This window comes from Abramis brama, assembly GCF_963993115.1.
Source record: "Abramis brama genome assembly, chromosome: 15".
In the NCBI taxonomy this organism is placed as follows: Eukaryota; Metazoa; Chordata; class Actinopteri; order Cypriniformes; family Leuciscidae; genus Abramis; species Abramis brama.
The window spans coordinates 27,511,411-27,525,534 of record NC_139977.1 but is presented as its reverse complement, the minus strand read 5'-3'; the positions used below and the strand labels follow the sequence as shown (position 1 = coordinate 27,525,534).

Here is a 14,124-nt window from a genome sequence, read left to right as displayed (position 1 = left end):
GAGTGTTTGGAATGGCATACTACCATTTTTGAACATTTACTATATTGTTGCATACTATTCTTTCATGCATGTACTTCCCAAAAGTCTGCGGTCAGTAAGACATTTAAAAGATTTATATATTAAATAAATGCTGTTCTTTTGAACTTTCAAAGAATGCTGGGGGGGAAAAAATGCATCACGGTTTAGGCTACACAAAAATATTAAGCAGCACAACTGCTTTTGAACAGTAGATTACACGCTATGTATTAATACCAAACGGAACCGTCCGGTCTCTCTCTTGAATCCAACATGAAAGTGACTTAAACTGCAATTTATCGATTGGCCACTAGAGACAGGCTCCAAAAGAGAGTCAATCCCATGAGAGAACCCCCATGTTAAAAAGCCCAACTTTACAGCAGAAAAAATATATATTTACAGCCTGGTACATAAAGTGGTTTTGGTCTAGCTAATTTTCCACCCACTTTGGGCTTCAAAAATGCTCTTCAGAAACCTAAGGGTGACGTCACGGATTCTACGTCCATTTTTTTTTTACAGTCTATGATTAATCCTAGTGTGCAATGAGCAATCTCAGGCACAAAGACTCTTGTCATTTATGAAAGAAAAATAATGAGAGCACAAACAAGTTGCTAGGACAGTTCTGAGCTGAAGTCTTGAGCAGCTGGCAGAGGGGCTGAACACTGTGATGAACTTAGTGTCAAGTTAATTACTCTAGGCTGTGTTTAATTTCACAAGGCTGTCACGAAACTCCACTGTGGCTGTCAGTGACTTCTTTTCCACTTCTTCTCCACATAGAGTTCTTCAGTGTTGGGTTTGGGGCGTGAGATGTTTTGTGCTTTGATTATAGTGATTAAATAGGGTCTTTAATGTATTTAATTGATAAAAGATGATTCTTCCTATTTACATGTTGTGATTTGTATAGTCACAGAGTGTACAAATAACAAGGTCACATGAGACACAGCCATCTTCTAAGCGTATACATACTGGGAACTATATTCTCAGAAGGCAAAGCACTGCTACTTGGGCGGAGTGATTTGCTTGCAGCACCTGAGAAGCCCGTGGAGAGTTCGCTCAGAGTTGGAGTAAATCACTCCGCAGAAGTAGCAGTGCTTCGCCTTCTGAGAATATAGTTCCCAGTACGTATACGGTTAGAAGATGGCTGTGTCTCATGTGACCTTGTTATTTGTACACGCTGTGACTATACAAATAACATGTAAATAGGAAAATGTTGGTGTTATTTTGTCACTTATTGGGAGCAGTATGCTAGCTGGAGCCATTTACCTCCAGTCTTTGTGCTAAGCTAGGCTAGCGGTGGGTGCGTCAGACAGAGTTACAGCATGCATGGAGATGAAAATGGTATGTATGGACTTATCTAACTCTGGGGGATACGGTGAATAAGCTAAAGTCCCAAAAAGTCGTTGTGTTCCTTTAAAACACATTCCCATTCTGATACATCGACTTGTAGACAAGCCTGTATAATTCTCTCTTCCTCTTCTTCTGAATCAGTTTCTGGTTCTAACATATTTGGCTGAATTAAACCAATTTTCTACTTGTCATTGTGTAGCATTTACTACAGTTGAGCGAGTGGATCAGGAAGTCCGAGCTGGTGTGAGTGAGTGGAGGCGGGGCTAATTTGCATATTCAGGGTTCTGTGTATACTAAATGAAGCAAGGGTGTAGAGTTACATTCAAGCTATTTTAAGGCATGAAGAAATTATTTTCACTGTGAAAAAAAAGATAATATATCTTTTTGATTATCAAAGATGAGTTTTAAGGGATACATGTCATCATGTCATCATTTACTCATCCTCAGCAAATTATTTAAATTTCAATCAATTTTTCATACAAATCTATCATATGGTTTTGAGGACAAGTCATATGAACATGAGTTGTATCTAATATGAATTACCAATTATCATTTTCGTTACATAGCAGTTTTGACAAAACATAAAAAATTGTTTATTGAAGAAATAATATATATGTGAGTAAATTATGACAGAATACTGTTCCTTTAGATTTTACTAGTGTGATATGATGTCGTGGTTATATGTCAGGTCTTTCTATTTGTATGAACTGTTTCTTATTCTGTAGAATAATATGTGGTGTTAAAGTAGTTAAAATGGTGTCTGGTTTGTGACAGCTGCCTGTAGGCAGGGCCCTCGAAGAGCAAAACTGCAATGCATTAACCACCTAGAGAGACAGCCATGACATCATCTTTGACACAAATGGGTATCTATGGTTGCCATTAGCCCAAAAAAAAAAAAAAATCTCTGAAACTGCCGTTACCATGGACACATCAGTCCTCGGTTCCAAAAAAAGTGCTTTAGAAACTTTCATGCTGTCGCTCAGAGAATATCTTTCCTGCCTAAATTTATACTAAATTCTTTTTTGTCAATATTTACCATATTCAAAGCATTTGGAATTCCTTTTGTGATTTTACTTTGATTTAGCTCATTCTGTAGATTTTCTTTCATTGTGTTATTTTAGCATCATTGAGATATTATTGCAGTTTTTATTAATATTTTAAATATATTTTTATTTTTATTATGGCTGTACCGATCAAGTTTTTTGTGCCCTTGAATATAAAGTGAATATTGTTGAATATTACGTTTATCATTTCAAGTAATGAAATGATTTTTTTTAATGCTTTTAGTTTTAGTTAACTATAACCCTGATGTGTATGCATGTATGTACTGTAGGATTTCTCCTGTTTTGATGTACCTCACCCCCTTCTGCTTTGACCATCTGCTGTATAACAAACCCCACAGCTCTGACTGTCCTCTCAAATAATCCATAGGTGAATCAAAGATCATTATGGGCCTGTGTGTTCTCCAATTAACACTTATTCAGATGCAGACATGCATTATCAAACATGCAGGTTTGACTTTTGAATTATAGTGGAGGATTAAAAAAAGGTTGCATTGAAAGCCGAAAAAGAGTGCGCTCTTGAGCAAGTCCACATCACACATTTTATTCACCCACAAGGCTTTTTAATAGGTTTTATTGGGCATTAAAACAGTGAAGGGCAGTTTTGACCACAGAACATGGCATACTCTCAACTTTTCAACTTGTCTGTGTGTGGCTTCATGAAGTGCCACAGGAAGAAATATTTTTTCAATCACTGCTGCATTTCCTGGTCCTATTTGATGTTTTTTTTTTTTTTTAACAATGCCGTTTTAAGCTTTAGCAGCGCATGTCAACATGGTTAAAGAGCAGACTTTTCCCAGTGCAGCCTTGTAGGATGAAGCATTAAGTCATAAACCTCAGTAGCTTTTAGAACATGATGGCTTCTGCTAGCACTCCCTACACCTGGTCTAGTCATAAATAATATAGTGCTTTTTAACAACAGCTCTCCTGCTGCATTAACCATATATATATATAAGATTTCGGCCCTCAATTTCATCATGACAGTTTTTATCATGACAGTTTTAATGCAATTTTTGACCAATATAAATATTCTCAGAGTGAAAGACAGGAAACAACTGAGACGGGCACCCACTGTTTTATTAATGCTGTTGTTGTTGCTAATTTATTATATAATTTAGTGCCTTCTTTTGGCCTCCCGGTATACTTGTTAAATGAAGATACTGTTTCATTCAGGAAACTGAATTGTGACTCATTTCATTTTATTTTAGATGATCCGGGTCACTAAAATGATTGGCGAAACATTCATGCATTTAAGGGTTAACTCACATAAATAGAATGTTCAGTGTGCTGTACATGTAAGGGTTAATGCCCGACAAGGTGTCCATTGTCAGGTATTAATGGACGACGGCCAGGCGTGAACCGTCCGATGCGCAGCCTCCTCCGAAGTCCATTAATACCTGACAATGGACACCTCGAAGGGCATTAACCCGCTTATACCATGGTCACTTGCCAAATAACACATTTTTAAAACATTAGTTTATATTTTAATTAATTTTACAATCGAAATCTAAAGTTTTTACAAACAATAACTTGGTTTCCCTGGTTACGCCTGACGGTTTCTTTAGCAACCGGAGATATTATAGTCCGCTCAGCTCGTAGAACCCTTCAGTTTACTGCCTGTTGCTATGGTTACTCACAGCTGATGTAGCCAGCGCATTTATTTATTAATTTCGAACGGTAAACAGTCAGTTTCACCAGAACTCCTTTACTAGGTGTCCTCTATCACTTTTTAATGGACACCCTGCAGCCAATCAGAATTGAGTATTCACCCAGACCATGGTATAATTAAAATATAACTGACACTGATGATGTCATTGTAATATTTGCTCACTGATTTGTGATTGGTCTTCATTTTTGCATTTATTTGCATACTGAATTGTGATTGGCATTGCATCTAACTAAACTGAAAACAAGACGTGTGCTGATGATTTCATTTACACAGAACCAAAACTTACAACCTAACATTACCTAACACGTTAAATATTTCTTTGTGAAAATGCAAATTCATATTATGAAAAAATTCTGCTAAAAAATTGCTGTAAATTAAAAAAAACACTTTGCATCTTTAATATTGCTTTTAAGCCAATGGTTAGATGGGGAATTGTGTTGAATTCCACTCTGAATGGATTAAACATTTAAATGAATTTCATTCTTTTCATTTGTGTAGTTTATGAATTTTACAAGGTTATTTTGTCATTCAACATTAGAGTCTAATTAAAGCTGCGACACTTGAGTGTATGAAGTGTCCAACATTCCTAACTTCGTTTTTACAGTTAATTAAGTGCATCATCTGGGTATTTAAAGTGTACTTTTTTTAAATTTAGAATTTTCAGTGTGAACACACTACTCACACTATTTATACTACAAAACGTCATAGAATAATGCAGAAGTACGCAAATTGGGACGCAGCTATTGTTTCCCATACGTTAATATTGCTTTCTCTCTCTCTTTCTCTGGCAGTGCTGGATATGACGCCGTCCTGGACAGAAATGTGGCCATTAAGAAACTCAGCAGACCCTTTCAGAACCAGACTCACGCCAAGCGAGCATACAGGGAGCTGGTGCTTATGAAATGTGTCAATCACAAAAACGTGAGTGCCAGAGCTCAATATCTCTCACCCGTTGTCCCATTGGATTGACCCATTTGTTTAGGCCTAGTTAATGTGCATGCATGTTCTAGAGAAATTAAAAAGATGATTTGTTTGTTAAACTGAAAGGCAGGAATATTGTGCCTACTGGCCGCCATATTTAGCATTACTGTACATAACACACATACAGCGCACGATCCTCAGGCCGAGAGAGAGAGCTTGGTGGAGATTGGTGGCATTGGATGATGAAAAACAAAGAAAGAAAGGGAGTGATAGTGTTAAGAGACAGATGAAACACTTTTTTGGCAACTATAGAGTTCACTTCACAATGCTGCTGCCAGATCTCCTGTCATCCCCCTCTCTCTCTCTCTCTCTCTCTCTCTCTCTCTCTCTCTCTCTCTCTCGTCGTCTCTCTTTCTGAGACTCGGGTTATAAAGGACAGCTGGGACGTGACAGAAATACAAATGTGCTTTTTCTATCATAGTCGGCTTTTATTGACTGTTGAACGTTCCTTTTATGAATCTCTCAGCCTCCTTTCAAGAAAAATAACTGGGCAATAGGTCACAGAGAAATGACAGTACTGCCATTATTTACTCACCTTTGTGTCATTCGAAACCTGTGTGCTGTTAATAGCCTGTGGAACAAATAAAAAAAAATATTGTTTTAAATATTATTATTTTTTAAATGGTCATACAATTATAAGACTATGTACTGTAATTTTTTTTTTTTTGTGAACTATTCCTTTAATAATCCAATGGATCATTTGGTTACTCACCTTTGTGTCATACATTATTTATCCTGTGTAACATAAATAAATAACATTAAATTATATATATATATAATATTTTTTAGATATTGATTTATATATATTTTTTTTAATTGTCATACAATTATAGGACTAGTACGGAGAAGACTTGTTAAAATAATTTTTTTCTATTTGTTGAACTATTCCTTTAATAATTAATCCAATGGTATATCATTGTATAATTTCATATTTTACTAAAGTTGTTCTCTTCTTTTCTCCTTCAGATCATCAGCTTATTAAATGTCTTCACACCACAGAAGTCTTTAGAGGAATTCCAAGATGTGTAAGTAATGTTTGGGGATTTTTCCAGACATGAAGTCATCTGATTATAGTCAAACCACCTTTATTTATATTGCACTTTATACAAGATTGTTTTAAAGCAGCTTTACAGTGATAACAGGGTTATGATTTAATGACGCAAACAGGTCATTTCGTCTGTACAGCAGCTCTAAAAGAAAGAAAGTGTCATTGTTCAGCTGAAGTTAGTTCAGTGTTGATTCAGTTCCACTGTAAATATCATAAATTATTAAATTGGTTTATTCAAAGTCTGGATATAAACTGTTTGGAGGTAGTGTTTGAACAACAATCATGAAACTAAGTTCTGGCTCTAAAATCTGATTGGATAAGCCATGTTTTTTTACTAAACTGCTTTCCTATGGAAAGAAATATATAATCAGAAAGGGAAGGGGACATTTATTGTTAAAAGTGATTTGAATAAACATTATTAATAATTAAAATGTTTTTCATGCATAATATGCAATACTTGTGTAAACATTTGCTGAAAATCCAAGTATAGTCGGCCAGGGTGATTTATGATATTTTAGGTGAATTACAGCATGCCCCGGGGTGTTCGAGCTCATGCAGGGTCCCAGTATAACTGCTGTGATGTTGCAGAGTGAGGGTGATCTATCACCTGCAGTCGTTCATGCTCGCGCTCTCGGGTTGGTCCCGATGCTCGAGTCTAGTGCTGCCCATGCCTTCATTTATTCTACACGCTGTGTGGACTAATCTAGAGCAGGATCAATATGCTGAGTATGAAATGTCAAAGCCGGGTGATTTGAGTGTTAGAATGGATGGGGCATGAATTCATGCTGACTAAATTATTATAACAAACTAGCTTCAGATGTTTTGCTTAGATTGTGGCCAGCAAGAAAAAAAGAAAAAAAAGTTAAAATTTTTACATTGTGTATGTGTATGTGTACAGTATGTATATATATATATATATATATATATATATATATATATATATATATATACTGTACACATACACAAATGTACCACACTAAAATAGTGAGTTTTTTAATAATATTTTTTTGTACTTTTTAGTAGTATTGAGTATATTTATAGTAATAAAAATAAATGTACCACACAAAAATAGTTTAATAATTTTTATTATTTTTTACACATTTTAGTATTGAGAATAATTATATTGAAAAATAATAATATAATAAAACATAATAACAGTTATACATATCTCTAAAAATATAAGTAATTGAAATTATATATAAATAAAATATAAATAAATAATAATAATAAAACAAATTACACATATATATATATATATATATATATATATATATATATATATAATGGTGTACCTTCACATGATTAACTGAAGGTCAACGCTCTGTTTTGGAACTAAATAAATTACAAATGTGACGTTTAATCCATAAATGTGCAGCCGTGGCTTTTGAGCATTCAGCAGAATACAGTTGACTGTTGTTTTTTTCATTCACCGACCTGCTGACGGTCATCAACCAACAAGTATTTTCTCTGCATAAGAGGTCATAAAGATCCACATCGATCCACAAAAGTCTCTTTTGTACATTAAGAATGTAACTCTGTCAATGTAACATGACAGAATCAATGCGGCAGTCACTGTTACTGGTGTCCCGCCTTTGAAATTCACATTTTCTCTTTCTACTTTTTCTGGCTTCTCCAGTTACCTGGTCATGGAGCTGATGGACGCAAACCTTTGCCAGGTGATTCAGATGGAACTGGACCACGAGAGGATGTCCTACCTGCTGTACCAGATGTTGTGTGGAATCAAACACCTGCACTCAGCCGGCATCATTCACAGGGTGAGAGACATGTATACACACCTCAGGAACGATAAATTATGAATTTATTTAAGCAAAATTCATTCCTGGTTGGAAGGATCCATTTAAATAATCAATCAAATCTAAACTCCCAACAAAAAATCTTGTCATCAACTCAACATGACATATTCCTCTTTAAGGATCTGAAACCTAGCAATATTGTGGTGAAATCCGACTGTACGCTGAAGATCTTGGACTTTGGGTTGGCGAGAACCGCCGGCACTAGCTTTATGATGACGCCCTACGTGGTGACGCGGTACTACAGGGCCCCGGAGGTCATCCTGGGCATGGGCTACAAGGAGAACGGTAAACCAATCACAGGGCTGCAACACTTTCAAATAACACTACAATCTTGGGTTTTGTAGAATTGGAGTGTGTCTTTTAGTCCATGTCTGCAAAACATTTTAGTATTTTAGTAAGTGTGAAGCAGTATGTTTTATGCAAACGACAGTATGCTATGTTGTGGTCACATGACCTCACTACATTGCGTATTTAAGAGATTTTTCATTTTGAAAGTAAATATGGTTGTTTCACATTTTGAATGATCGAACATGAACGTCACTACAAAGTCGTAATTACGATTGGTACCTCTGAACATTCTTAAAGCACAGAGTTTCCAAGTTGAGAGCGTGTTCGTGAGAAAATATATTGGACGCAACGTCTGTATTGATGGTAAATTTGTTTAAATCAATGAAAATTTGTATTTACAATAAAACTAAGTTGTATGCGCAAAACAAGATTGTTCAATTATGATAGAATATTTAATGATTCAATTCATATCACCTTAATACATTTAAGAAAAACATGAAGCAAAAACAAAGTGATGAACATTCTTTATTCAAGATTTTGTAGAAGTACTGTTGAGTTTAGAAATCTTGCTGAATTTTTGTAGAGGAGGTAAATCGCCATCTTGCTCCGACCAAAGTAACTTAAACGCACCTGACGTCGTAATTACGACTTCCAAACTCATAAACACGAACTTCCCAGGAAGACTTTCTGTTTCAGTAGGAAATACAGGAACACAGCAAAGAAAGAGTTTGTGTTACATGACGATATTTATGTATTGTTGACACTGCAAAGTATGTGTTAAAGCGAGCAGCACAGTTGGGTAAAAATAAATGTTACTGTAGATTTTGAAATTTGAGATTGGGAAAGTTATTTTAGTATAGTTGTTTAGTTTCTTAGATTTCTTGCTAAACTTCTGTTAATTTACTGAAATACTAACAGATTCCCCACTGCTTGAAAACTCATTAATACACTAAAGACTCAAATATTAGTGTGTATGTTTAGAGTTTGAGAGAAAAAGAGAGAGGTCAGGCTATGGATTTCCTGCTACAAACGGTCCTCCCTGAGGTCTGTCCCCAACTCCAACTTTGATCTTTGATTCAGCAGTTGTTGAATAATCGTTTGTCTAATTACATGTGTGGCAGACATAATTAGCAAAAGTGATCCAGCTCACATAGGCCTTTCTCTCTCCATCACTGATGACTGTTTTTGCTAACGCTAACCTCTCTTTTGCTTTCCTTTGCTCTCTTTCCTGCTTCTGTGTGTGCCTGCAGTGGATATTTGGTCAGTTGGTTGCATCATGGGAGAAATGGTGCGCCACAAAATCCTATTCCCCGGCAGGGATTGTATCCTTCATGAATAGGTCCAAACTGGCTTGATTTGACTAGCCAATAAGGAATTATTGGTGAAAACATCAGTTTTATCAAGCGTAATCATTCTGTATTGATCTTAATATAACTTAAACATGTTGTGGTCCACATGAGACTCGACCTGACTGGACCAGTGTTCATCTGTTCAGGCATAACTAATCGACTAAGGCTGTAGTTCTCCTAACCTGCAGGTTTTGCTCAAATATCTTAAATATCCAAATGCTGTTTAAATCTCTTTTTCTCACTTTGTGACACTTGTACCTTCTCCCAATCCCTTAAATCCCGGATGCATATTGAAGATTTTGTTCATTAGGGTGTTGTGGGATCATTGTTGGATGTGGAGGCCTGGCATCTCTCCTCTCCGCAATAGTTATTCGTCCCTTAATGGGAAGAGATTCTTGCTTAATTGGCGATTAGAGAGTGAGTGAAACTAGTGAAATAATGAGACAGTCTTCCTCTTCAGTCACTCATTACGGCGAACTATTCATTTATTTAGTGATTTCACTTTCTGCTGCAATGGATCCTGGAGAGTTAAATTGTAGTTATAGTTGAATTGCAGGAGAACCGTGCTTGTTTTCTGCTCTCCAAACTGCAATTAAGGTATTGATCCCATAGACCAAGCTCAGCTTATTTGGGTCTTTTTAACAACTCATTAACACATGCCTGCATGAACTTCTTTGCTGTGCTGTCTCATCGATACCTCTTACCATAGTCAATGTCTACAGGGTCTATTTTACCAAAGCCTGAAACACTAAGGCCTGGTTTCACAGACAATCGTGAATGTCCAAAGGGGGATTTAAAGCTAACGCCGATTTCTCATTTAGAGCTATTTAAATCTTTAACTGCCTGTAACGAGGTTCAACAGTTATGGGAAGAAGGAGGCGGGAACCGGCGAACATTCAACATATTTTAATGACAAAAATAAACCAAATACAAAATGAAAGTAAAGGCCAGCAGCCCCTCACAGACGACTGCTGGCCACACAAAACAGAAACAAAACACAACATAAAATCAGGCCTGTCCTCTCTCCCTCTTCACTGTCGTCGCTCCTCCTTTATGCTTCCGCTCCTCCGTGAGAGATTCGAGACCGGTGCGTCTCGCAGGTGTCGCTCATCAGAGTAATCACGCCACCGGCCTCATGCCGCTCTCTCACGGCCCTCGGCCTCGTCCTGCTCGCCACATACCCCCATCGCCCCTCGCAGGCCGGGGGGTACCCACGAGACTGCGCTCTACTCCCCCCCTCCCCCTCCTCCGGGGAGACCGAACACGGCGGCTGCGGTACCTGGGGGTATGGACAGACGAGGCGAGAGAAAAGGAGACGGAAGCATGAGGAGCGACAGAGACGAGAGAGGGGAGAGAGGAAAAAAATCTAAAAAAAATAATAATAATTATTAGTCCGGTTCCCACAACGCGCTGCCATCTGGCCCTACACCAGCTGGGCAATCTTCTCCGCGGTGCCTGGCGGTGGCGCTGGATAGCCCTCGGTGGACGGCACGAGACTCCTCCGCCGCCTGTTGGACGGCGACGGCTCCTCCGGATACGGGCAGACGGCAGGAATCCCCCGTTCCCTGCTCCTCCCCATCATGGCGGACGACAGCAGGCTCCGGCCCACGGCGAACGGCGGCGACTCCTCTCCCTCACGGACGGCAGCCGTCCCTCCAGCACCCAGGCGGCCAGCAGCGAGCTCGACCGTCCCCCCGGCAACTCACTCCAGCGCACCGCCTCGAGCGTCCATGGCGACGGACTCTGCTCACCATGCTCGATGGCACCGCGGATTCCCCACAGCGGCGAGGGCTCTTTGACAGCGCGTTCCTCCTTCTTCCCGGGTTTCGGCACCAATGTAACGAGGTTCAACAGTTATGGGAAGAAGGAGGCGGGAACCGGCGAACATTCAACATATTTTAATGACAAAAATAAACCAAATACAAAATGAAAGTAAAGGCCAGCAGCCCCTCACAGACGACTGCTGGCCACACAAAACAGAAACAAAACACAACATAAAATCAGGCCTGTCCTCTCTCCCTCTTCACTGTCGTCGCTCCTCCTTTATGCTTCCGCTCCTCCGTGAGAGATTCGAGACCGGTGCGTCTCGCAGGTGTCGCTCATCAGAGTAATCACGCCACCGGCCTCATGCCGCTCTCTCACGGCCCTCGGCCTCGTCCTGCTCGCCACACTGCCGTTTTCTCAAAATGAGTTTTTTGTCATTCTCCAGTAGAAACATCTCAGCCTATGTAGCACCTATGTACACCAAACTTTCCAGTTATACACTTAGCAGTATTCTGAAGATATTTTCAGAGGGATTTGTTAATAAATCATTCCTGGCCTGATTTATGTGACATTTTAATAAAAAAAATATGGCGAAAATCTATTTTTTATGGCTATGGACAGTATATTTTGATTCCCTAGGTAATGAAAGCATATATCCTGAAATCCCTCTGAGTTTTTATTTTCATCTTGTGTGGAAACAAAATGAAAAAAGAATTTTGCACCTGGCTTTATCATACGTTCAGATCTATCTACCGAAAATATATGCAAAATCGTGCATATTTAATGAAATAATGCCTAATTTGCATAATTAAACATACAAATTTCTAAAACTTGTAATACATTTTTGGAACAAAACTCAAGACTACAATGGAGGCGTTTCAGGGAGCAGAAACATTGCGCACTGATATAGAGAATAACTGTCTTTGTAGGGAACTTTGTAACTTTGCAGACCTTTTTCATGGTTCAACAGCACCATTACACACTATAGAAAGTTAAAAATATAAAAAAGCATAATAGGACCGCTTTAACTTTGCGCCTTATCTTCATCTTCATATCTTTGGAAAAAAGTATGCCCTTGATTCTTTTCCTGTATCAAATTCTTTTAACCTCTTTTAGATTCGTAACATAGACGTCTCTAATCTCCTCGTTTAATAATAAATTAGAATATTTAATGCATGAATATGAAAGATTATATTATCCTACTGAACCTGAGTGAGTTCATAAGTGAAGTAAGATTTTGAACAAAATGGAGTCATTGATGGATAATCTTTTAAATATTGTCACATTTACTCTGTCAGTACTCTTTATAAATCTGTTTAAAGCATTTCAAAGCATCATAGGTGAAAGACCTTTCAAAAATGTGGATAGCATAATTAAAATGCCTTGTAAAATACCTTCTTTCGGCAAAATTCAATGGCAGGTTTGAATTAATTTATCGCCAAATAGGCTATTCCAGAATGCATTGCACCCAGCTTTGTGAAAGCATGAATCCAAAGAGTTATCCTATAGCAATAAACTCAATTGGAATCAATTCAGTCAAGCATCTGTGTTTCTTATGTAGTATTCTAAATCAAGTTTTAGAAAAGAGTTATTGAACATATATAGAATGCATGTCATTTTCTGTGTTATGTTAATTGTCTGATAGTATGTTGCGTGTGTGTATGTGTGTGTTGTAGTGGACATGTGGTCTGTAGGCTGTATCTTTGGGGAAGTTATAAGAGGAACAGTGCTGTTTCCAGGGACAGATCGTATCCTTCCCTTCTGTCTGTTCTCCACTCCTCACTGCTATCTTCTTTCATATTTAACTTGCCAAATATGTATATGTATATGAATATGTATATATATATATATATATATATATATATTAGTAGATAATATTGGAAAATTCTAGAAAACTCCTATAATACAGGAATTTGACTGAAACAAACCTGTCTTTTATTAGACTCACCATTTAACCTGATTTTGGAAGATATTTGGAGAAAGTAAGCCGCCAGGCAGCCGTTATTGTTTGTTTGGCTTCCTTAAACGTGTGATTGCAAGATAGAGGGAGAGAGATACGGGTCTGGCTTTGTGTTTTGGGTGGGGGGAGGGGGGGTCGTTCCCTTTGGATGATGTAATGTGGTCCTTTGAACCAGGACCCCCCTTTGTGGGAATCATGGGAAGCCTGGGGAGCAAAAACAGTCATGTGACTCCCCAAGGCTAACTGGGCTACCATGACAACATCCAGTTCCCCCCTCTGTTGCTTAGCACCCATACAGACGGCTCTTAACGTCTTCAGGATCCATTCACTCTGGCCAGCTCAGACCTATATGCTGTAAACGCCAATAATCAAGACCGTTGAATTCCAGCAGTCTCTCTCTCTGCCCTAATTTCCCATTGCTACACCTCTGTGATAATGACACCAGTGAAGAGATTGCTGAGAGAAACTAGTTCAAACACGTTCAAACACGTCTTACTTAATAAATCTATTAAATAAATTTATTAAGTAAGACGTGTTTGACCTAGTCGATAACATTCAGTTTTTTTATACATTACATGTTTTAAAAATTAGCTCACCAAGGCTGCATTTATTTGATCAAAAATACAGTAACAATTATTAGAATGTTTTCTGAAGGATGATGTGACACTGAAGACTGGAGCAATGATGCTGAAAATTCAGCTTTGTTTATTACAGGAATACATTATATTTTAAAATAGATTAAAATAGAGAACAATTACAATACTACAATTTCACAATATTTGTACTGTTTTTTGATTAAATAAATGGAACCTTATTGAGCATAAGAGA

The 14,124-nt window shown here is 37.9% G+C and overlaps 1 protein-coding gene across 21 annotated transcripts in view; it reads left to right on the top strand.

The window, feature by feature from the left end:
• Positions 1-14,124, top strand: part of mapk10 (mitogen-activated protein kinase 10) — a 64,776-nt gene that overhangs the window by 32,099 nt on the left and 18,553 nt on the right. For 18 of the 21 annotated variants that reach the window (XM_084137776.1, XM_084137788.1, XM_084137782.1 and 15 more), the window contains 5 exons: positions 4,884-5,013; positions 6,040-6,098; positions 7,758-7,896; positions 8,055-8,220; positions 9,474-9,545. In XM_084137776.1, the coding sequence (XP_083993902.1) occupies positions 4,884-5,013; positions 6,040-6,098; positions 7,758-7,896; positions 8,055-8,220; positions 9,474-9,545 (566 nt within the window). Of the gene's footprint in view, positions 1-4,883; positions 5,014-6,039; positions 6,099-7,757; positions 7,897-8,054; positions 8,221-9,473; positions 9,546-13,012; positions 13,085-14,124 lie in introns of all 21 variants that reach the window. The other 3 variants (XM_084137785.1, XM_084137783.1, XM_084137775.1) reach the window with 1 other exon arrangement.